Raw genomic sequence first — 25,814 nt, forward strand, 5'->3', positions numbered from 1 at the left:
TATTTAACTTCATTTACGATCTTCATTTATGTATTTATGTATTTTCTATATATGTATTTAAAATAGTTATACGTTTATATTTCAGTATTTTTTATACTTCTCTGTTCTAATAGCTATATTTTATTTTAGAAAAAGTAATAGAAAAATAAAAAAACTTCTGTCGGAAGTCATCACAAAAAAAAAGGTTATGCTTCTCTATTTTTCTTAGTTTAAGGCATTATGCTTCTCTTTGAAAAGGTATTTAAGTATATATATGTTAAAAATTGTTAAATTTATTATTAAATTGTCTCATTGTTTTTATTACTTTTAAAATGTACTGACCGACATTTTTCTAAACATTTTTTTTTTGATAAACATCTTAAGATCATTTCGAAATCTTGAAAATTTTAATAAAATTGGTTTAATTTTTATTTATTAGTTTTCGACCCTTTCGTAAATTTTTTTGTTTTGGTAATACTTTTTGACCAGTTGTTAAATTAATGAAATAAAATTTAAAATTTTGTTTTTCTTTTTTACTAGCAGTAAGCAACCTGTAATACGAGTTAGTAATATTTAAATAAAGTTTTAATTTTATTTTAAAAAGTATGTATTTATTTATAAAAATTCAAAATTGAAGGCCAGGGCCTTGCTTTCATCAAAAATAACCAAAACAAATTGAGAAGCAAGCAGTATGTTGCCTTACATGAACATATAAACAACCTTGAAACTGATCATAATGTTAGACCAGGCATGTAGTGGTTTTGCCATCAACTTATGTAGAAAGTCCTGGAGCTTTAAAAGAAAACTTTGAAGATGCAATGGCTATAATTAAAAAATATGGTAAACCAGATCTTTTTATTACTTTTACCTTCAATCCAAAATGGCGCAACATAACTGAAAATTTATATTCAGGTCAGACTGCAAATAAATAGACCTGACTTACTCAATTATTCAACTGATTAGATATTGATTGAGACTCGATTATTCAACTGATTAGATAATTGATAGACTGATAACTCGAGTATTCAAACTCAAATTAAGTAATCTCTTAAATTATTTTTTAAACATTAAGGAAAGTTTTAATCCATGTTCAGGTTATTGAATTTCAAAAGCGTGGTTTGCCACATGTTCATATTTTACTTCATTTTGCAAACGATGATAAGCTTGAGACAGCACAGGATATCAATAATTTAATATCTACTGAAATTCCAGATCTGATTGTAAATCCTCAATTTTATGACATTATTAAAACTTGCATGATTCATGGTCCATGTAGTATATTGACTCCAAATTTGCCCTGCGTGGTCGATGGAGTATGCAGCAAAAAATATCCCAAAGAATTTAATGCCAACACAGTAGCAGTTCATAATAGTTCTCCGCATTACAGGTGACAATGGCTTGTTTCTCAATATTAAAGGCAACAATGTAGATAACCGTTGGGTTTTACCTTACAATCTTTGATTATTAATGAAATATCAAGCCCATATTTATGTTGAAGCTTGCATGTCTGTAAAGGCTGTTAAACATTTGTACAAGTACTTATATATTACAAAGGGCATGACTGCGCAAGTATTGTAATAAACAAACAAATTAATCATGAAGAAGTAAAAAAATTTTTAGATTGTTGTTATGTTAGTGTGCCTGAAGCATTGTGGCAAATATTCGAGTACGCCATTAGTCAAATGTCACACACTATTATACGCCTTAAAGTTCATCTTCCTGAGAATCAGATAGTGTGTTTTAGAGAAAGCGCAGAACAAGTGGATTTAGATTGTGCTGCTCAATGAGAAAGGTTTGTTGCAAGATGACACTGAATGGCAGAATACTCTTTCTGTGGCGGTTTTAACACGTATGCCAAAGCAAATTAGACAGTTGTTTTCAATTATTTTTACCTTTTGTGAACGTGACAATCCTTTACATCTCTGGAATACAGACAAAGCTTTTGTAATGGAATGTGAATTTCATTCACCACTCAGTCCCACTTTTAATAGCTAAACAAGCTACTCTTCATCAAATTAAAAAGATTTTTAATCACAGTGGTAAAATGCCAACTGATTACAATCTGCCTGTTATTGATGAGTTTATAGGTTTAAATCTAGAAAATTTTGATGAAAATGTTTAACAATCTATTGATGAAGCCAATCAAATGAGACTGTTGCTTAATGTCAATCAATTAAATGTATGTAATGCTATCCTTGCTGCACTGAATGAATGAGCAACCAAGTGTAAAAATCAACATTCTAGATTGTTTTTCATAGATGGACCAGCTGACAGTGGAAAAACATCTACATATAATTATTTGATTGCTGAAACCATAAGTAGGGGTTTTAAATCTGCTATAGCTGCATAGACTGGCATAGCAGCAACTCTTCCTACAAATGGATCTACTTTGCGTGGTTTATTCAAACTTCCTGTCCCAATATTGGATAACAGCACATGTAATGTAACCCCTAACTCTATACTTGGACATTTTTTAAGACAAGTTAGTTTTTGTTTGATGAAGTATCCATGATACCTAAACATGCCTTAAATGCAATTGATAGGTTTATTAAAAGTTGTTTGCAAGAACTACTTTCCGTTTGGATGAAAAGTCATTCTTTTTGGTGGTGACTTTAGGCAAATACTGCCTGTTGTGAAAAGAGGACAACCAGCTGAACTTGTAGAATCGTGTATAAAATGTTCTTTGCAGTGGCATTGGTTGCAGAAATTTACATTTATAGAAAATATTAGAGTACATGATGGGGAAAGAGAATTTTCCCAATGACTATTAAAACTTGATAGTGGAACAATGCCTGTCAAAGATGAGGATCCTTTTAAAGAATGCATTGAAATACCTCATCAGTGCATTATTAGAAAAGATGTCTCTATTGTTGATAAGATTTTTGGAGATGCTGAACAAAATAATTATTCTAAACAGGTCATTTTAACGCCCACTAATGTGGATTCATTATCAATCGATGAAGAAGTGCTTGAATGTCTACCGGGTGTGGTCAAAACTTATTTAAGTGCTGATCAAATTGAGACTGATGACTTTAATGAAAGAAATAACTTTCCTGTTGAGTTTTTGAACAGCTAAACTCCTTCAGGTATGCCTTCTCATTTTTTTAATTTGAAAATTGGTTGTTTAATTATGCTACTTAAAAATTTAGATCTCAAAGCTGGGTTATGCAATGGTACTCAAATAAAAGTTTGTGCTCTTCAAAATAATTATATTGATGCAGAGGTTTTGACAGGTGTTTCTGGTGGTAAACGGGTATTTGTTCCTCAAATTCAGTTGGCTCCATTAGATTCTAGTTTACCTTTTGTTCTGAAACGTTGTCAGTTTCCCGTCAGATTGGCATATTCAATGACAATTAATAAAAGTCAAGGTCAAACATTTGACAGAGTTAGTGCATATCTAAAAATACTGAGTTTTTCTTCATGGACAACTATATGTTGCCTGTTCAAGAACTAGATCATTTGATAGTTTGTTTTTCAAAATTGATAAACATACCATTTAAGGTATGGTTGGTGGAAAATGTTACACAAATAATGTTATATTTTCTAATGTTCTTAATTTATAGTCTAGGTTTGTCACATTTCTAAATGTTCACATCTTGCAAGCACAAGCTGTATGATGTATGTAATGACTTTTAGTTATTAATTATACTTTAAATTATCAGTTGTACTTTTTATTTATCATTTGTACTTATTTTTGTTTTAACATTTGTTCCAAAATTCCATATAAAATTCCAAATGTTGCATTAGCAAAAGAGCATAAATTTTGAATGATTTAATAAATGATTTTCAAAAATGTTATATTTACAAATATACTTAATTTATAAATGATTATGGTTTTAATATTAAACATTTAATTTTTTTTATAAAAAAATGTAGGAAATGCAACCAGTTTTTGTTATTTTTCCTACTGTTATAACTGCTTTTATATAGTTATTAGTGTTATAATTCATAGCCAAATGTGTAGGGCTAGGTCGTTAAACTAGTCAAGCAAGTGTGTATAGAGCTAGACCGTTAAACTACCCAAGCAAGTGACTTGCAGTGTGTGTAGAGCTAGACTGTTATGCTAGCTGGCTATTCTTTATAACTAAAAATCTATTTAAAAAGAAAAAAAAGTAAAGAAAAAAAGGAGAGTAGCGATAAGCAAGATGCTAACTTTGCCAGCCAAGAGGTTTAGTTAGCCGAGGTGTGAGACAGCATTTAGTGCCAAAAGGTGTTTAGGATAAGTTACATAACGCAAACTTATACAATAAAACAAAAAAGTTCAAAAGTTTTCCCTCGCAGAGTTTTAACATTTAGATAAATTAGCGCATTAAGTTTAATGAAAATTGCTGCGTAAAAGAGCTAGATATCTCCTTCTTCTGTTTTTATATATTTTTTGCGTTGCGTAATTTATGGACGATCTCTTACTGTTATATTTAATGTCTGTTGTCTAGCCTTTTATAGCTATATATGTAAAACACATGTCTGTTAATATTTAGTGTAATTTCATTCTTCAAATATCTTAAGCCATTTGCCATTGCTTTGCGTAATTGTTGTGATGCTATTGTTGTAATGTTTCGTGTTGAAAGGGAGCTTGGCTTACCTTCCCATGATGCCTATTGTTAAAAATGATTACAGGTAGTTTCTCTAACTGCTTTTAATCATTCACTAAAAGCCAATATAGCATTTGATATAACTATAGTACAATTGATTATATCTCTTTTTTTTTTTCATCCTTAGTGTTATTAATATTATTGCTCATTGAATGAGATATATTGGTTTCAAAAATGAACACCATAGTTTAAGTGCTCACAAAATTAAGTAGTTTTTAAAAATCTTTCTATTTTGTTCTTTTTTAATTTTTTACTTTTTACTAATTTTTCTATTACTTTCTACTAATATGGAATCACATGGTTTTTTTAATGTTTATTTGTTGTCACTATTGATAATATTTTTAATTATTTTAATTTGGTTTTCTTTACGATAGGCTATGCTTGGCTCCTTGGTCCTGGAGAGAGTGGCTATTATAACTGATTTGGAAAAGTGTCTTCAACGTTAATTGTTTTTTAAATATTTTTTTACATATTTAACTATTTATCATGTAAATAAATTTGTTTAAAAAAAAAGTGAACACGATTTTAAATGAATAATTTTTACAACTGTTTTATATGGTTTTAACATCTCTTTCATACCCTTTTCAGCTCATTAGGCCGGGTGAATAAAAAAAGCAATTGCTTTTATTCAACGCTTTTAGACTAATTGCTCACCTTTATGTGAATACATTTATTGATTTTGCTCAAATTTTTATTCACGTAAAGCGTAACAATTGCTTCAAAAATGTCGACCAAAAGCAACTGCTTTTTTTATCAACCTGACTTATACAAAAATTAATAAATAGTTTTAAATAAAACTAATAATATTAACGCAAAGTTAAGAAAAACGGCAAGACATAATATATTCCAGACATTTTTTGCTAAATATTTTCTGCACTAGTATAAATTTGGATTGGATGAATTCTGAAATAAATATATGCTGATATACGCTAACTATAAAGTAAATCGACGTATTTGTTTTCTATGTTTTTTTTTATTATTATTATTTAAATTTCTGCTGTAAAAATTAAAAAAAAAATATATAGCTTGAATAATAAGCTATAATATTATAGGAGCAGTACACAGAGATTAGCCTTTTTCGGAATTGCGTATATATTTTTCAACTTATAGTTTTTCCGGATATCCAAAACAATTTCTTTTCAAACAAGTTTACAAGTTATATATTAATAGATTATATTAGGATACAAGTTAAGGTATAATTTTTGTGTATATTTATTTTTTAAGCTTCACTCATCATTCTTAGCAAAATAAAGAAAAGTTTAAAAAAAAAAATTAGAAACTACTCAGCTAAAAGCAAAATTAAGACGAAGGAAAGGAAAAATATATTCCGGATATTTTACCGACACAGTTTTTCGCAATTTTACAATTCTACATTTTCGCAAGACTTGGATAATCTATGCATATAAGTCATATTTTAACAAAATGATTTTGTTGTGATTTGCGCATTTAATGTTCGAACGTTGCGAAATAAATGGTTAACTGTATCTTTAATAAAGCTAACAGTTTTGTTTAACTAAGAAGCCAAGAAAAATAAAAGTAAGCAGAACTAAAAAAGTATTAATAAATCTATATTCCATTAGAGAAAACAAACAAAAACTAAATTGTTATTATTAATTTATTTACTAAAAACCCGTACGGGTTGCCTACTGCTAGTGTAAATTATTAGCAAAACGCGCTTGGATGTTTTCCCGAGGAAAATAACAAATCATATTTTAAACAAAAAAACAGCAAAAAAATAAATAAAATCTGGACCCCTCTAGAGAATTTTACCATACGCAGTTGTAACGTGAATAATACATAATTTGAATGATGTTTTATTGTTGTTTAATTTATTATACAATATCTCAACTTTTTTTTATTATTATTTCATTTTGTACACTTCTAGAGTTAAAATATTCGTCTAATATTTTTAGTGAAAAATGGTAAAGCTCTATGCAATTGAATTGTTTCACAAATCAACAAAAGTTACACCATTAAAAAGCGCTCAAGATTTGCATTCTTTCAGTTATTTTCAACGTTCTACGTAAGATTTGATGAATCTGCAAATATTGCAAAATTATTCCTAATTTTTATTAGTATTTTGAAACAGCTTCATAAATATATGTAAAAGTTTTAAAATTATAAATATTTGAACAATAAAAAATATACTTACTCTTTTGAATCTTAAATTTACCTTCATTTAATAATTTCTGTATCTTTTATGAGGGATTTTGTCATTTTATAATGGAATTTTAAACTAATATAATTTAGTTTTTTTTTTTTAATTAAAAATAAATTTTATTTAGTGTTCGTGAGTTTATGGACTTTACTGGAAAAATTATTGTAGAAAGAACTGCAAATGGTGTAAGAGCATCTGTAAAAGAACAAGGTCTGTTATTTTATGTCAATTTATTTAAAATAAACTAACTTATATTTATTATACATACATTATTATATATACAATAATTAATCCTACAGTTAAGCAGCCTAAAATAATTTTATTTTTCCGCCTGTTGCGCTCATGCCAGTAAAGACTTTTTTAACATAAGGAATATTTATTGGAATAATAAAAAAAAAGATTGCTGCCCCATACCAAACAGTTGATGTTGCCAGATATTCTATGAGGCACAGGCCAGGCTTGGCCAGGAAGGCGTGCGATTTCACATCATAATATGATCACGCAAATACTATTTGATTTTACTTAACTTGACCACGGCTGTCAATAAGTTTTAAAAATTTGTATGCGTTTTAAAAACGCGCTATAAAAATCTTAACTCAACTATAAAGAAACTTAAAAAAAACGTCAAAGAAGCGAATAAATTTTCGTCAAAAAAATAACGAAAAACGAAATAAAAATAACTTGCACAAAACTAAAATAGCAAAATTAAAATTAAAACTTAACTAAAAAAAATAATAAGCTATAACGATAAGATTATCTAAATTACGTTTGGAATAAATAACTTTGAATCGTTTATCCTTACTTATGTTTTTATAATTTCATATTATGCGAAACCCTTTTTAAATAAAGTAACAACTTAGGGCAGACAATTGTTTAATAAACGCGTACGTTTAAAAGTTTAAAAAAAGATTCTTAACAATTCTTCGCACAAAAAGTAAAAAAAGTAAAAATGATTAAATCGTTTATTTAAAAAATTGTTATAATTTTTTTTTATTTAAAAACATTTATAATAAAAAATAAATACTTAAGTAAATATAAAAAATGTGATTTGTTACTTTATTTAAATGCGTTTCAATAATATAAAAACGTAAGTAAAGATCAAAGTTATTTAATTCAAACGGCTTTCAAAAAAGTTTGTCTTTTTTTTCTTCTTCTCGGTAAAAACTTTAATGATTCTAATATAAAGTTAATTAAAAGACCTTCGCTGTTTGAAGTCGTCGCTTATAAAATTATTTTTTTTCAATTTTTACGTTTGTTTTACTTATAAAAAAAATCTTATATAATTAAATAATATAAATAAAAAATTATACAACTTTGAAGCTACTTTATTTAAAAGCGTTTTGCTAATAAAAAAACGTTAGTAAAGATAAACGCATCGAAATTATTTATTTTCGACGTAATTAAAAACTAATTATTTCAGCGCATTTGTTTAAAACCGTGGTTAAATCATCAAAACAAAATATTATTTGCGTGGTCATATAAAGGCTTGAAATCGCACGCCTTCCTGGCCAAGCCTGGGCACAGGCTATGAGATAGTCGATGTAAATACTGAAGCCAATAAATATTCCTCATGTTCCTCAAAAAGTTGCAAAATATAAAGATTTTTTAGGTCGCTTAACTATAGCTTTACCTAAATTATTTTAGACTACCTGTGCCATGTTTATGTTTCCAATGAAGGAATTAGCAGTGTTGCAATAGCAGATAAAGATTATCCACAACGTGTGGCTTTTAACATGCTTAATAAAGTTAGCAGAAATTTTTTCTATATATTTTTTATTTTAGTTTTGTTAAGTCACTTAATTTAATCTGCTAGTTATTAAAGTTTTATTTTGTTAATTTATTAGGTAATAGTTGAGTTAAACAGAACTGGCATGTTTTGTCAAGCATATCACAAGCTGTTGTAGATGTTAACCTCATATAACCTTGAGGTCAAAAAAAATAAATGTAATGAATATATAAAAAAATGATACACTACGGTAACTGTGTCAAGACTGACAATAGTCATAGTGTGTTGAAAAATAACACAATGATCTTTCAAATCCATTATTGTTGCTGGTGCATACAAATGCTAAGTTTGATATTATCAACTTATTCAAATTCATGTTAAGAGGATTTTCCAATGACCTAAACATTACATTGTGAATTCAAAATTGAGTAATTCCATGTCAAATGACCCAGGTCATGTCACCATACATCTCAGTTTTTGCTGATTTCTATACAGTTGAGAGTGCTTTGTAAAATCAAAATTTCTTTAAAATTATACCCTCTGGCTCCAAGAAGATTCTGAAATATGACTGTTTTTTATTTGGCAGATATCAGCAATACCAGAATGCCAGGCCAGTCCCCTCTTGTCCCCTCAAAATTTCAACCTTTATTTAGAGATTCCAAGTCCCTTAACTTTCAAAATATTTGATTTTTTTACTTAAAAATTTGTAACTGGCTATTTTTAGAGGCGATGAATCCAATGAAATGATAAGAAGTGTAAAAAAATTATTATTGAGTTAATTTTGAATAATTTTAGGCAATTTTTATATATCTGTTTTAAATCCTCAAGAATCCCATGTGGCCTTGATGATATCAAAAAAAAAGTATATTATACATCATTTTATATTCATTGATCTTTCAAAAAATATAAAGATACGTATTGATCTTTTTTTTTTTCTTTTTTTTTCTTTGCTGTTTATATAATAATAATCTGCAATTATATTGATTTCCACGTATGGATAGAAAGGCACGGTTCCCACTTTTTTGTAGCAGAATATTTCAATTGATTTTTCACTACCTTCCAGACTAGCTGGAGCTCTGAAACTTTTGGTATTTCTGTAGTGTTAATGAATGCTCAATTTAAAAGTATTTTTAGAGCCTTATGACATTAGGGGGGTGTTAGAAGTTTGGGCAAGTGCCCCACTTTTTGTAGTGGAATCATGTGATAGATTTTTCTCAACCTTCCGGACAAACTGGAGCTCTGAAAATTTCAGCATTTGTGTTGTCCTAATGAACACGCGTTTAAAATTGTTTCCAGGGCAGACAACCAGAGGATCCATGGCTTTCTGCACTGGCATCTTGCCCCACTTATTTTCTCAAAAAAAAAAAGTTATTTTATACATTTTTTATAAAGTAAAGATAAATTTGAAAATATTGTTTTAAAAAATTTATTTAGGTTTGTAATTATTCTGTTTTATTTAATTATTTACAAAATTAAAATACAAAAAAAAAGAGTCAAGATTGTGTTAAGATTTACTTAGAATAGTTAACAGTCAAAGTATGCATAAGTCCAGTTGTTGTTACAGGTGCATCTATGGTACAAATTATGTTAGTAATTGCAATTCAACACCTATCTTCTCTAAATGGTCAGAAAAATTTGTTAAAAGGACCATGCGGGTGCATAAATGTTGTCATAACATCTTGCTCATTATTGTTAACTTCATTTATTATACCAATCCAATGAAACACATTATATTTACATTAAACAAGTTCACCAAATTTCAATGTAATAGTGTTAATTTTCAATGTATTGATGTGAATTTGCTGGTTAGGTTAAATAATTTGAATATCAAAAAAAGAAAACATCCCTCTTATATTAAAATCTTCACTTGTTCGTTTAAACCTAATAGTATCTATATATTCTGGGTTAAATTGATGATAGCTCCTAATTCCAGGAATTGTTCTACTTAGCTGGAAACGCTATTTAAAGTAATGCACAATTCTGTCAATCTTTTTCAATTTTGAAAAAAGTAATTTCTTTAATATTTTTTGAACAGCAGTCAAACATTTTATTACTATTCAGTATCTGGTCATTTATCAGGCTTTGTAGGTTTGCATTTGTAGTTAATTGTTTTATAGTGCCACCAATACCATTAAATAGTGACTTACCATGACATGTAGCTAAAATGTCCACTCTGCATCAATGCCAAAATTATCTTTATGGAGACAGATGATGTAAAGGTCTTTGTGGTTTTTATACTGTGCAGCACAATCATCTAAAAATTAAAGAATTTTTGAAATGTTAAGATGATTTTCTTTTAAATAATTAACTATTTGTGTCTGAACTTCATACACAAAGCCAATGTCATGCTCAATATCTTCAGACATGAAGCAAAATAATTTTTCTTTAAGCTGCAATTTTGTTTAATAAATAAAGGGCAACAGGGTGTAACATGGATTGACTTTTACACCAATGGTATTTTTGAACTTTATCTTGAATCACAAACGTGTAATCTTTTGCAAAATCACCTAAGACATAACATCTGTTTTGCCGAATTTTCGTTTTTTTGCTTTAGGTATCTTGCTTGATATTTTGGAATGAGGAATACGTTGTTAACTTGTTTATTGCCTCTTATAACATCAATTTGTATTCTTCAATTGTTATTGTCTGACAGATTAATGTTGTTCTGTCTGTTTTCTTTTCAATTCAAAAAGTTTTGTTTATGCAATGTAAAGTTCTGTCAAAGTTATTATTTTAGATGGATGACTGTTTTTAATTCATATACTTGCAAATCAACAATCTTATAAACATATTTACTTTCTTAAAACATTTGAAGAAAGATCATTGAATACCAAATGATCAAAAATCGAATGGAACAAATATAAACAAAAAAAAATTTTTGAAGGCAATATTTACAAAGTTATCTTTACTTTATTAAAAATGAAAAACAAAAAAATTGAAAAAAGTGAGGCATGATCCCCAGTGTCTCGGCCTTATGGTCTCTGGTCATCTGCCCTGAAAAATTCTTTTAACAAATGTTTATCAAGACTACACAAATGCTGAAAGTTTCAGAGTTACAGTTTTTCTGGAAAGTAGAGAAAAATCTAGTAAGACTTCGCAATAAAAAAAGTGGTTCCATAACCCAGCGCCCTCCCCCCCCCCCCAGGTGTCTTTGGACCTGAAAACAATTTTAACATGCACTTTTTTTGGCACTACAGAAGTACTAAAAGTTTCAAAGCTCCGGCTAGTCTAGAAGGTAGTGAAATATCAATTGCAATACTCAGCTACAAAAGTGTGGGGACTGGGCCCCGTTATCTATACTTGAAAACCCATAGCCTTGCAGATTAAAATCTTTATATTTTTTAAAAGGTCAATAAATATAAAATGATGTGTTATAAAGCGTGTACGCGAAATAAATGTGAAAGAATAAGCACGTCATTTTTTTCAGTGGTTGTATTAAAATCTTTTAAATTGTTTTGTATTTTGTTTACAATGTGTTGTGGTTTCAAAAAAATATGTTAGTTTTTGGATTTAACTTGAAATTAGTTTAAAAAATGATGAAAGAAGAAGACCTAAGAGAAAAAATTATGCACAAACATTTACAAAATCCTAATAGTAGCTACGATTCGATAGTAAAATTGTTGCAAATACATCCATACACCGTTAGTCGTGTTATCTAATGTTTTTCTCAAACAAAATTGATCAAAAGCAAATCTGGTTGTGGAAGAAAGGAAGGTTGTAAAGATATAAAACTAGTTAGAAAACTGTTAAACAGTTTTAAGAATAACCCAAGCCTTTCACTAAGGGAACGCACAAAAATATATGGATTTTTTTATAGTTTTGTTGCAAAAGTTAGAAACAAATATGGTTTTCATTCTTTCAAAGCACAAAAAAAGCCTAACTGTTCTGAAACTCAACAAAAAAGTGCATGAACACGCGGCAGAAATTTGTATGACAATTTTGACGATGAAACTTATATCAAGTATGATCATCAACAAATTCCTGGTGCTGTTTATTATATTGCCAAATATAGAGGAAAAGCAGATGAGAAAAAAACAAAAAAGTTTTGCAGAATTATTAAAGATATTAAAATATCATTTAAAAAAGCATCAAATAGTTTTAATTCCTATTCTGTGCACGAGCTTATGGGTACCACTAAAGCAAAAGCTCAAAATTTTATTAGATTCCCACTGGAATAATTATTTATTTTTTTAAATATTTAATCTTCTAATAAATTGTACCAAAATTATTTTTTGGTTTGAAATAAAAATTAAGGATTACTTTTTTCAGTTGTTTTTCTACTTTAACATTTATTTCGTGTACACGCTTTATTACATGATTCAACACTTTATGGAAGGGAAAGCACTCTTACAGCCAAAATCAAGGAATCAATCTCGCAGTTAGCAAAATTGGCAACATGTTAATTTCAGGAAATAAGAAATTGTCTCAAACATCAAAGAAGCTTCTTGAAGTTCGTTTTAAAAAGGATTAATTGACATAAGAAGAGTTTAAACTTCAAAAAAGAATTTAGATGTAAGCCTTTTAATTGAATTAATTACTTGAGAACTTATTATCTATTACATATTCCTTTAGAATTTTACAAATGTTATGCCACTCCATAACTACTTGCAAGGATTGATTTAACAAAAGTTTATCTTCGAGCTGAAAAGCACACTGAAGATGAGCTTTCAACTTTGAAAACTATCTCTTTGAAATTTCATTTTAAAATCTATACTAACTGTACCAGCAACAAGTTGTTCAACTGAATAAGTCAACTTAGTTTAAAAAAATGGAATGATCTTTTTACTGCCTATATAATAATTTTTAATTAAATTAATTTACTCAGTTAAAATTAAAACATTAATTTGATTGAGGAACTTTATTAAACATATCGTTTTTTTTAAAATCACATAACACTTAATAAAAGATAAGAAAGATACTTATGAATAATGGCATGTTTTAAATGCTTTTTTATTGAAACAAACAAAATTCATGCATACTTTGTAAGATTGTTAGTAATTTGAAGACATAAAGATTGTTTTGCAATGCAATGATTTTTATTCCTGAAAAACATCCTTCAAAATCTGAATAAGGTTATACTAAACAATATTTTTATCTTAGCACTTATTTTAGTAAATTGTTTAAATAAAAATAACCTGGAGAGCGATCTGACTTGTCTAACTACCGTCCCATTAGTCTTCTTACTATCATTTTTTGAATCTTTAATTAACAAACACTTAGTCTCTCATCTTGAATCTAATAACTTTCTGATCATCAATATAAATTTCAATCTTCTCATTCTATTGCTGGTTTTTTAACGGTAATTACTGATAGGTTTTATTGTTCATCAGATCAATGTGGCGAGGCTAAGACTATCGCTCTCGTCATTTCTAAAGCATTTTATAAAGTTTGGTATGTTGGTCTTCTCCATCAGCAGGTAATATTTTTAAGATTATTGAATCTTTCCATACCAATCATAGTAAAAAAATTGTTCTTGAAGGACAGCACTCTTCTTCATTTCCAATAAATTCAAGGTTTATTCCTTGGCCCTATACTCTTTTTTAGTTTACATTAACAATCTCCCAGAAATTCCCACATCTAAGGTGGCATTGTTCGCTGATGATACTACCATATATTCTTGACAAGAAGCCAACGCTCTCTGAATGCTTGGAGAGGACATTTGAACTTGAAAAAGATCTCACTTTTGTTACAGCATGGGCTCTTAGTCTCACTCATTTTTTTCAGCAAATCATTATCACATTGATCTAGATCTTCCTATATTTATGAACAATAATTTACTTGACGAGTCATCTACCCTTTATCTTCTAGAATTAATTCTTACTTCTGATCCTTGGAAACCATATATCAAATCCATTGCAAAATAAGCATCTACTCATGTTGCATCTCTTTATTGTGCTCGCAACTTTCTTATTTAGGATTCTTTTCTTTATCTCTACAAATCTCATATCCATCCTTGTTTGGAATACTGTTGCCATATCTGGGGCAGATCTTCCAATGATGCCCTTTCTCTTTTAGACAAGGTGCAAAAAAGCATTGTGAACATTGTTGAACCTGCGCTTGCTTCCAACCATTGTCACATCATCTTAATGTTGCTTCTCTTTCTCTTTTCTATTAATACTATAATGGACACTGCTCTAAAGTGCTAGCATCTCTTTTTCCATCTACTAAAACTCATTCTCATGCTAATTGTCATTTAATTAAGTCTCATCTTATTACTGTGACTGCTCCTAAGTGCTCCAAAAATCCTTATTTGTCTAGTTTTTTTTCCTCGGACATGAGTTCTTTAGAATTGCTTCCTTCATCTTGTTTTCCTGTATCATATAATTTGCAATCTTTTAAGTAGTCTGTTAAGAGCTGTTTTTTACCACAAGCAGTCGTAAAAACATTTGTAATTTTAAGTTCTTTGCTATAGAAATATATACATATATATGTGTGTGTGTGTGTGTGTATGTGTGCTTCAGAAAATAAAATGATTTCATGCCTTAGAGGCACTTGCATTTTTATGTTCCTTTTGCTTCGTAAATACACCACAAAAAGTTTGAAGAACATTGAACAATATTTAGAACTGCCTCATCGACCTCAAAATTTAATCAATTTTATTAATTTTTAAGAATATTCCAAAAAATTAAATTTTTTTTATTAACATAAAAAAAATGCAACAAGTTTTATACCATTTCAGTAAATTAAAACGAAGTTTTCCTATAATACTTTTCAATTGAAACTGTTCAGTTTTTACTGTTTGTTTCATGTGTTCAGTTAACTGTTCAGTTAACTGTTCAGTTACAACGAACAACTGAAAGTAACATTGATTTCTTTAGATTGGGAAATCTTTGCCGGTGACTTTCCACCATTTGAAACAAATGTTGTTTTTGCTCTTTTTGTTTTGTTATTGTAGAATTTAATGCAATGGCTAGAGCAATTCCTCCTTTTGTACTATTGTTAACAACTTTTAGTGCCTTAACAGTTTTCTTTGCGGTCTGATAATTTAGAATATAATTTAGAATATCTAATAACTTCTCAACATCCTTCAGAAAGGACATGTCTAACTGTGAGGCATCAAAAAAGAAATTTGAAGATGGTCCAATGAAACACTCTAGAGGTTTTGCACTCAGATCTTCAGTTCCAGTGTATCGGATTGATCGTCAATTGAGTTCTTGATTGTCTGCAATCTGATTTTGCAATTTTGCTATCATAAGTTTTTTCGTCATAACAGGCATCAGAAAACAGACCAAGTGGTGCTAGTTCTTCTTCAAGATACCATAAATGGCAACCCACTGCTTTCAACGCAGTTGTTGAGATATTGATGTTGAACTGTACTTTGTTAATGCTTTTATGATATTTAAATCATTGAATGGAGCATAGCATGAGTATGAGCAGGTTATTCATGTTTTTACATAGATAAGAACAACAAAAAATCCAAATTCCAAGCACCCTGAACTTTCTCGTTTTGTGAGCTTGAATTGAGTTGGAAATAAGAAAGTCTTTAAAACATAAATTATTTCAGACTTCACCTTGCGTGGCGAAATGCATCATTAACTCCAAACCGTATGCCTCAAGGTGGAATATCTCCAAGAAAGATCAAAGTAAGTTTCAAAAGTTCATGATAATCTTCTCAGGGTAAATTTCCTGCCTTTCCATTCAACATTCCTAAAATAAAATCAACTACCTCTCTCTTCAATTCTTTATGTTCTTCATTTAAACGATGATCGGTACAAGCGGTATATGTTTCGTGATCTATGTTTGGCCAATATTCCTGGAATCAACGAAACTACAACACATTTGAACCAGAGGATGGACTGAAAACTGCCTTAAAGATATTGCTACACTGAACTTGATGTACATGATGGCTACATGCCAACCATAGTAGTTTTTTTTCAAGTTTTCTTTCTAAAATTGTGCACGCATCATTTAGTTGACCTGTGTTCGATGCCGTAGTGTCGAAAGAACATGCAACTTTTCGATTTTGCGTTTTCCAATCAGAAATGGCAACCATTGTTGCATTTGCTATAAGCCCACCATTCCCTTGTGCCACTTTAGGAATTGCCAAAAGTTTTTCTGTTCCTAATACTGAAACTAAAATTGCCTGACGAACAACTTTTTAGGGCCCACCTGAAATTGCTGGCAAAAGTTTTTGATCAATATGAATAACCAAAGGTCCCTCCAAACTAAAGGCTGCCTTAACGTTCGCATAATGTTGTAAACAATGCTTCATTCGGCTTTTTCCAATGCTACAACGAGATATTGGTAGTTTTGATATATCACCGTCATCATAAGTTTGAATGGCTGCTGTTAATATATGCTGCTTTTCTGTAACTTACATTTGTAAGACCAAGTGCAGATGCAAGTGCTAAAGAAACAGCATCTAAAGCAAATACCTTTGCATATTTATAAGTTGATGGAGATTTCTCCTGACAATGTTCCTCAACAAAATTGTTGTTGTTAAACCATATAGTATATATATCCTCCTAACACCAATGAAAGTTAGTCAATTTTTACAGTTTTTAAAAATGTTAAACTGATTAATTTTAAACTCCAAAAAAGAAATCTTGATAAAAAAAAAGATTTTCTTTATTAAATTAATGTATGGAAGAAGTAATAAATTATTATATTAAGAATTATTTAGTTTAATATATTATAAAGGTGTTTTTTTATACTAAATTTTGTTCAAATAATGTATTTAATAGTTGATAATTTAATTGTTCATTTGAGTTAATTAATTTTTTTAATTAGATTATTAAGGAGTTCATGAACTGTGTGAATCCACCGTATACTCAAGACAATCCAAGGTGTTTGCTTATATAAATGCATAAATTAACCGTTAACCTCTTTCTCTCTTTATATATATATATATATATATATATATATATATATATATATATATATATATATATATATATATATATATATATATATATATATATATATATATATATATATATATATATATATATATATATATATATACATATATATATATATACATATATATATAAATTAGTAAAAACACTTATCTATCTTATATCTTCAATATCATATTTCTCCATCAGTAGGTTCATCAGGAAGAATGTCTAAACATCAAAAAGTTCAAATTATAAAAAAAATTATTTTACAGGAAGTTGGGAATTGTTATAATTAATTATGTAATAACTGTAGTGTTTTGCAACCAGGAAGTTACATCAACTACATTAGAAAATTAAAAAATCATGAAAAGAATTCTTTAGAATTCAGATAATTTTAGGCTGTTCATGTATTTTTATAATTTTTTAAAAGAAACTTAGTTTTATGTCTGCATTTAGAAATTAATTCAGAATTTTTATTCGGTAAATTTTTTTGATCTAAACGATCTAATAATTTCAAATTTTTCTTGTTAACATAGTATAAATTTTTTGGAAATGTTATTATAGACAGGCACAGTTTTTAAAATAAACCAGTTTAATTTAAAATTAATATTTTTTTCTTTCAGTAGCCAAATATTTTTTGATAGCATAGTCTTTTTGAGCATTTTTTATGTTTAAAAGATTGTTTGTGGTTGGCATAACGCTTTTCTATTTGCCCTCGGTTAAGCCAATATATTGTTTATCAGGGTTGTTTTGCGAGGAAACAATGCATTTGTAAATAATATTTTTTGATAAGCAATTGCCAAACATAGGGCAGTCAGTTTTTTGCTTGCAGTTACAATTTTCAGTATTTTTTTCTTTGGGAAATTCATTTTTATTAATCAATGCAAAATTATGGTCTTTTATAATTCCTTTAATATTTTTTGTACTGCTATAGCTTACCTTAATAGTGTTTCTTTTAAAAATTTTGTTCAATTTATTATAGGGAGGGAAATGTGTGTCAACTAATTTTAAATAAGCTTTTTCAATATTTGTTGAAACATTTTTGCTGTATGGAGGGTTGAACCAAATTATATTTTGCTTTTTTGCAATTTTTGTTTCAAATTTTAGCTCGAAATATTAAAATCTGCTTTTTTTAAGAGCATCTTCATATACGCGTTTGAAAGAGTTAAAAATATTTTTAATAGAAGAGTTTTGATTTAGTCTATTGTTAATTGAAAGAGGAATTTGTTTTAAGATGTGAGGGGGATGATTTGAATTTTTATTTATATGCGATAATTCATCATTAGGTTTTTCATAAGGCCTATAAGGATTTTCCAAAAGGTTAAATGTGACATCAAGAAAATTCACAACTTTTAAATTAATGTTAATTGCAATTTGGAAGCCAATATTTTTGAAAATTTGTATAATATTTTTTCTGATTTTGTCAAGTTAAGGCCCTGATTTTTTTTGCATTATAATTAAACCATCATCGCGATACCAGCCTAATTGATTAAAATGAACTATTTTAGCTAGGGAATTAATGAAACATTGGAAAATGTTTTAATGTAACAATGGAAAGTTAAGGCAGAGCAGTAATTCGCGAGTTTGTAGGCTTATATACTTTAAATTGCCTAGCTAAAATAGTTCATGATGTTAAAGAAAAAATGTATACTATATTTAGAAGTAAAATTTGAAATTATTACTCATTTAGATCAAGAAAATTTTCCGAATAAAAAATCTGAATTAATTTCTAAATGCAGACATGAAAATAAGTTTCTTTTAAAAAATTATAACAATAAATGGCCAGTCTAAAATTATCCTAATTTTAAAGAATTCTTTTCATGATTTTTTAATTTTATTATGTAGTTGATGTAACTTCCTGGTTGCAAAACACTACAGTTATTACATAATTAATTATAACAATTCCCAACTTCCTGTAAAATAATTTTTTCTATAATTTGAACTTTTTGATGTTTAGACATTCTTCCTGATGAACCTACTGATGGAGAAACATGATATTGAAGATAAAAGTTAGTTGTTTTTTTTGCTAATTTATATATATATATATATATATATATATATATATATATATATATATATATATATATATATATATATATATATATATATATATATGTATATGCATATGTCTATATGAATATATAAACAACCCTCAGAATTAAGGTCGGCAATGCCGACCTAAATACATACCTAGAAGTGTTTGGGGTCGGCATAAAATTGCCAGCCTTGTTTCAATGCTTTATGGTGTCAAGCCTTTGTTTTTCATTTTTTCTGCCGACATGATGACCTCACACATAAAGTTCTGCAACTTATTGCCTGGTTTTCTAATTCCGAAATTATTTTTACAACCTGATTTCGACCTCTAATAGTTTAAAATCAGTAAAAAATTGCCGACCATATTTTTCCCAACTCCGTGGGCAAATATATGTATATGTATATATATATATATATATATATATATATATATATATATATATATATATATATATATATATATATATATATATATATATATATATATATACATATACATACATATATATATATATATATATATATATATATATATATATATATATATATATATATATATATATATATATATATATATATATATAAACCAGACAATATGATTTGGGTAATTAGTTAAGAGTATTAGGTTTATAAGTGTGGGGGCATGGGCAGGGGGAATTTAAATCTGCAATCAGAATTAAAATATATATGTGTATATATATATATATATATATATATATATATATATATATATATATATATATATATATATATATATATATATATATATGTATGTATGTATATATATATATATATGTATATATATATATATATATATATATATATATATATATATATATATATATATATATTTAAGTTTGTTATTAGTAGCAAGAAATATTTAAAACTTAAGAGTCTTGGATAAAGCAAAATAAAGTTTGTAAGTTTTATTTTATGTAAAATAATTAAATAATATATTAAATAATGTTGTGGCTACATTTTTGCAGATAATCCATCTCAAAATCTATTGCTGTGCAAAAAATATTACCTTTCCCACTTTTTCAAATTAACAAGTATAATTTTTTTAAATTTTACATTAGTTAACTATATAGCCGATCCTGTTAATTTTAATAATTTAGTGGAAAATTAACTCGAATAAAAACCTTAACAATAATGTCACATAGTTTTCGTATTATAAATTTCTTCCATATTAGATTATTTTAACAACTACTCGTGTTTAAAACGCATATCTAGTAGTATATCAGTAAAAGCATAAATTTTAAAATTGACAATTTTTTTGTGACCCCTATTCCGAAAAACATTAAGAACTTTTTTCTAAATTGTTTAAAAAGATAAATTTTACAAAAAAAATTAAATTAAAATCTATTTTTTCAGCGCCTTAACTTATAACTGTCATTGATTTTTTAGTGTCATTAATTTTAATCTATGTGAAACTTATCTTCAAAAGTATCAGGTACTTTGAGCTGAAATTTAAAACTATTTAAGTGTTTTAGTTTTGATTTTATAATTATTTTAATTTCAAAATTAAAATTTTAAAAATATATACTTTTTCTTAGAACCCCACTGATGCAGATCCAATGATGAAAGTACAAGCAGAACTAGACGAAACTAAAATCATTATGGTAAGTTTCACAATTTTTTTGCACTTAAAAGTTTTATTAATTTAGTAATAAAACTTTGTAGTACCCATAAATATTGTAGTACCGAGTTTTATTACAGTATGCTGACATGATATAGAAATTTTTTTTTCCTCTGGCACATAAGCTTAAATACTGGGCAAACCCTCGGATATGAGCAAAAACAGAATTTTGCTAACTTAAGACTTTTTGTCACAAGTTAGCATACTTTCTCAAGTAATACGGTTTTAAGAAATCTTCATAAATGCATGCAAGTATTTAATATCAATGATATTGTTATTGTTTTCTCCTTAAGTATAATACAATTGAGCAAGTTCTTCAACGCGTGGAAAAACTTGATGATTTAGTTGCGAAATCAGAAGGGCTTAGTACTACTTTCAAGGTTATATATGGCAATGTAAGATTTCAAAGTTTGTTGTTTTTGATTTAATGAGTAAAAGGTTGTGTTTGTAAAAAGACTTTTTAATTTTAATATTTAAAAAATTTAGGCAAGAAAGAGAAACGCTTGTTGTAATTGGTAAAGCTCTTTCTCATTTGACGATAGACATTCTGCAATGATAATGCACTGTATAAGAATATATTTGTATAAATACTTATTCGTTACCAACATAAGAATAGTTATAGGAATAAGTAAGAAAAATGAATGAGTAAAAGTCTAATTATTTAAAGTTGTAATTTTGTAAAAATAAAATTTTAATATTGGCAGATTACCATGTTTAATATAAATTTTAGAGTTATTCGAAATATTTTTTCTATATATTTTTTAGATTAATTATATTTTTGTAAATGAAGAATTTTATGTTCATAAATAAATGTATTATTTTTGTTGTTTGTTTTTGTACTTGTGTATATTTCTTGTGTAATAAATACACAATTAGTACTCAAGAGTTATCGTATCACATTGATAGTATCACGTCATATGAAATTGTTATAATTTTAAAAGGTTGAAGCTCTGAAAGTCATAAGTTGAAGCTTTGTTCGTAATGTTGCGGAAAAATTGAATGCGTGTCAATTTAAATTCTCGAAAATGTTCAGATTTTGTCGAAACTAAATGGGTTTTTCCGTTAAACAACGGAAACTTACAGATAATCCTGCTGCCGGTGCTGCCCGGGGAGTTAATATATTTCAAAATAGATGAACTCCCCTTGAAATATTTTAACCCCAGTCGGCGAAACAAATTAACTCCTTTGAAAGATCAGCTTAAACAAATTACAAAAAAAGTACTTTAACTTGATGTTTTCCTGTTTGTTTTTAAATCTGTTAATTTGCTATTGATATGGATATATTAACAGTAGTATTATGTATAATTTAAGCATTCCTAAATATTTATACATTCAATGTATATACATACATACATATCATAAACTACTATTTTCTATCTTATTCTTTCACGATCATTGAGCACTGTATTTTATACTTTTTAAATTATAAATATATATTTATATACAGTATCGGACAAAACGAGTGCAATCAAATAATGCTAATTTAGTTTCTTTATATAAAAGTGTTGCATTTTTTCAATTTAGAGAAATAACTATTAGGGTGGTGCTAAAAACAACTTTTTTGAAAAAAATCTGCTCCCACCCCTTAAATGTGTTCTATATAATACGAAAACACTAGGTTTAAATTTTTTTTGAAAAAAACATATTTATAGAGGTCCCCCAAGACCTTTTAATATTTAACGGGTCCCTAATATTTTCAAAAAAAAAGTTTCTCAAAAATAAGTCAACCTGGTACTCAAATGAAGCGCAATTATATAAAAATTTCAAAAATAATATTCATTTTGAAAAATAAATTTGAAGTTTAAACTTATTTATCACAATTATCATGAAAAATTCACTTATTTCATTTTTTGCTAAAAAACAAGATTTTTACGTAGTAAAACCTAAAATAACTATATTATTTCAAAATGAATGTTATTTTTGAGCACCACCCTAATAACTATGTAACTGTTTAGAGACAAAGTTCTTCAAGTTTTATTCATCACAAAGTTCATTATTTGTACACGAAAATTAATAAATTAATCAAAAGTATTAAAAAAAGTTGATTTCTTTCTGGACAAAACAAGTGCAACTCGACAAAATGTTGACCAAGCTGTATTTCGCTATCAATATTTCGTGGCGAATCCTTTGTTGTCGATCACAGCCTTGCATCTTCGAGGCATAGATTCGATCAGGTGATCAATGAAACTTTGTGGAATCGCTGCCCAGGCCTTTTGGATTTGTTCAAACAGTTGATCCTTATTACGAACACCTTCACGGTTAATTCTGCGGTTGACGATCTCACAGGTTCTCGATAGGGTTGAGATCCGGAGATTGAGGCGGCCAACCCATCACCGATAGGTGGTTGTCTTGAAACCACTGCTTGACTACTTTTGCAGTGTGTTTCGGATTGTTGTCTTGCTGAAAAACCCATTTTATTGGCGTATTCCATTCAGCATGAGGTAACATACCATCTTTCAGGATATTTTAATACATGAAACGGTCCATTATTCCATCGATTCGATGTATTGGACCTAGACCGTTAGTAGAAAAACACCCCCAGACCATTACATTGCCTCCACCATACTTCACGGTCTTATGGTAGTAACGTTAATCGAGGCGTTTTCCGGCCGGTCGACGTACACGGCAAATGCCATCGCTCCCAATGATGTTGAACTTCGATTCATCACTGAACAGGACAGTTCGCCATTTCTGCACATTCCAGTCAGTATGAAATGTAGCAAACACGAGTCTTTTCTTCTGGTTTTTTAGTGAAATCAGCGGTTTCTTTGCTGGGCGTCGAGAAAACAATCCGGCTTCAACAGCACATTGTCTGATTGTTCGGTCCGATACAGGCAGCTCTAATTGCTTTTTTATCTCGACTGATGATATCCAGGTATCCTTCTTGACGGATCTGACAATCATAGAATCCTCTCTAGAAGTGGTGGAACGCAGTCCTCCACCTTTGTTATCTGCTGCCAACTTCCCCGTGGAATGATATAATTGGAACATAGTTTTGATACGGTCCATTTTTTCACACCATATTTATCACAAATACTTTTTTGTGACATTCCACTTACGTAATCGCCAATAATTTTCTTTCTTAGTTCCAATCCAAGACTGTTGGGAGCCATTTTTGCACTTGAAGTCATAAAAATAATAAAAATAAATAATCACGCTTCTCAAGGCTTACCGTGTTACATTTACCTTGTGATGATACAATAATGCTTTGTGGAACACAACGTCTTGGTTGGATGTGGGCTGTATTGATGTAATGAAACACTTGTTGTATTTCACTTCTTGTATTGATATTTTCGATAAAACACTTTGATAAAAGTCACTTCGATAAACTGTCTTGATAATACTGACTGATTGACTTCCATATACTGACTGAATTACATGTCGATTTACATGTCTCCTATATAGTAAAATGAACCTGTGTGAGCATGTTCTGGAAGATTCTAGATGCTTCTTTTCGATGCTTCTGGAAGCTTCTGGATGCGTCTGGATGCTTCTGAATGTTTCTGGATATTTCTGGATGCTACTGGATGCTTCCAGATGCTTCTTCTGGAAACTTCTGAAGCTTCTGCATGCTTCTGGAAATTTCTGGAAACTTCTGGATACTTCCTTTAATTATTAAAAGACTTCCGTGACGTTGACACGGACCAGACTTAAGAAAATGAAACAAACCAAAAAAGTTGCACTTGTTTTGTCCGCTGCAAAATGGCACTTGTCAACGAAATTCTGCCTGTGTGCTGTCACCTGTCAGCTGATTGCTCATGTCATGGCATGCTATGACTCCAGACTCTTGAACTGTTTGCTGTGGTAGTATAGTTCGTTTCGTTTTTAAGACATGTAAAATTAGGAACATTTTTTAGCATTGTTCGATGTTGGTTGCAAATGTTTTGCCCAATACTGTATATATCCGTAATTGTTATATAATCATATTTGTTACTAACACCGGTAACTAAAAATATATGGATACAAAAAGTTACCTTTATTTAGACACAGCACAAAACAAATTCGCCGAATGACACTTTTTCCCATACACCTGGCTTGTAACCTTGAGGTTTTTGTCGAGATTGCGTAGAATTTTCCGAGCTTCGGTTGCCAGATTATCTAAAGGGTGAACATTGCAGTTGCGTTTAGTTAGCGTTTTGGAAAACATGTCACTGAGTTGTTAATTGATGCAGTGATTTTGCTTTTGCACTGTCTGTAAGAGTAGACTAAAAGGTGTTGCGAAAGTTGTAAAGTATAATATATTGTTGTATACCTGTAAACTGTGAACAAGTTAATGCAATGTCCTGAAAAGAATTTACTAGCTTCACCACATAGTCCCCTGATTTTCCACTTGCTAATTCAGCAATTTTTATTGTTAGCTGTTGCCCAGAGGTAACTATGTGACATTCGTTGACCTGAACTCCAACTTTAGTTGTCACATCCCAAGAAAGTGTTGCTACAGCAGATGTAGAGTAATAGAGGTGTTCTGCCACTTCTATATCTGAGATAACACCTAATTCATTTGTCATCTGTGCATTCTGTGTTGGTCAGGGAACATACAGAACACGTAAACCAGCCAGCTCTTCGATAACAAAACGGATAACTTGCCCAGCACTTTTTATCGGTACTTGGTTTAGAAGGCACATATAGATGCACTCACGGATATGTGTTTTATATCTGACTTGCTTTTTATGTTGTCTTTTGTTATATAACTTTGAAGTAAAAATGTGTGTAGGTGAGTTGATCTGCGGGTGGTCCAATTGACTTTTGAGATCATCCAATTCCATGCACCGATTGACAAAGTCTTCGAGTTCTTCTTTTTTTTTCTATCAGCTTATGTGTTAGCTTGACTATGTGTTTATCAGCT

General features: G+C 29.0%; 2 protein-coding genes across 2 annotated transcripts; both read left to right on the forward strand.

Annotated features, from left to right (window-relative positions):
• The first annotated feature begins 126 nt into the window (after positions 1–126).
• Positions 127–21,779, forward strand: LOC136077989 (synaptobrevin homolog YKT6-like). The gene is made up of 9 exons (XM_065792523.1): positions 127–184; positions 6,485–6,594; positions 6,857–6,939; positions 8,374–8,474; positions 17,186–17,241; positions 20,737–20,782; positions 20,886–20,951; positions 21,262–21,363; positions 21,455–21,779. The coding sequence occupies exons 2-9, from the start codon at positions 6,491–6,493 to the stop codon at positions 21,485–21,487; spliced, it is 591 nt and encodes a 196-aa protein (XP_065648595.1). The 5' UTR covers positions 127–184; positions 6,485–6,490; the 3' UTR covers positions 21,488–21,779.
• LOC136078518 (uncharacterized) lies at positions 3,110–3,433 on the forward strand. The gene has a single exon (XM_065794291.1). It carries the CDS (start codon positions 3,110–3,112, stop codon positions 3,431–3,433), a length of 324 nt encoding a protein of 107 aa, XP_065650363.1.
• Positions 21,780–25,814: the final 4,035 nt, after the last annotated feature.

This window comes from Hydra vulgaris, chromosome 03 (genome assembly GCF_038396675.1).
Source record: "Hydra vulgaris chromosome 03, alternate assembly HydraT2T_AEP".
NCBI lineage: Eukaryota > Metazoa > Cnidaria > Hydrozoa > Anthoathecata > Hydridae > Hydra > Hydra vulgaris.

Bases quoted from the DNA above. Each gene is read 5' to 3' on its own strand.
- LOC136077989 (XM_065792523.1), top strand. From the start codon at position 6,491: ATGGTAAAGCTCTATGCAATTGAATTGTTTCACAAATCAACAAAAGTT. The intron at 6,940-8,373 runs GTCTGTTATTTT...AAATTATTTTAG, and splicing joins AGCATCTGTAAAAGAACAAG to ACTACCTGTGCCATGTTTAT. The intron at 8,475-17,185 runs GTTAGCAGAAAT...TTTTTTAATTAG, and splicing joins CTTTTAACATGCTTAATAAA to ATTATTAAGGAGTTCATGAA.
- LOC136078518 (XM_065794291.1), top strand. From the start codon at position 3,110: ATGCTACTTAAAAATTTAGATCTCAAAGCTGGGTTATGCAATGGTACT.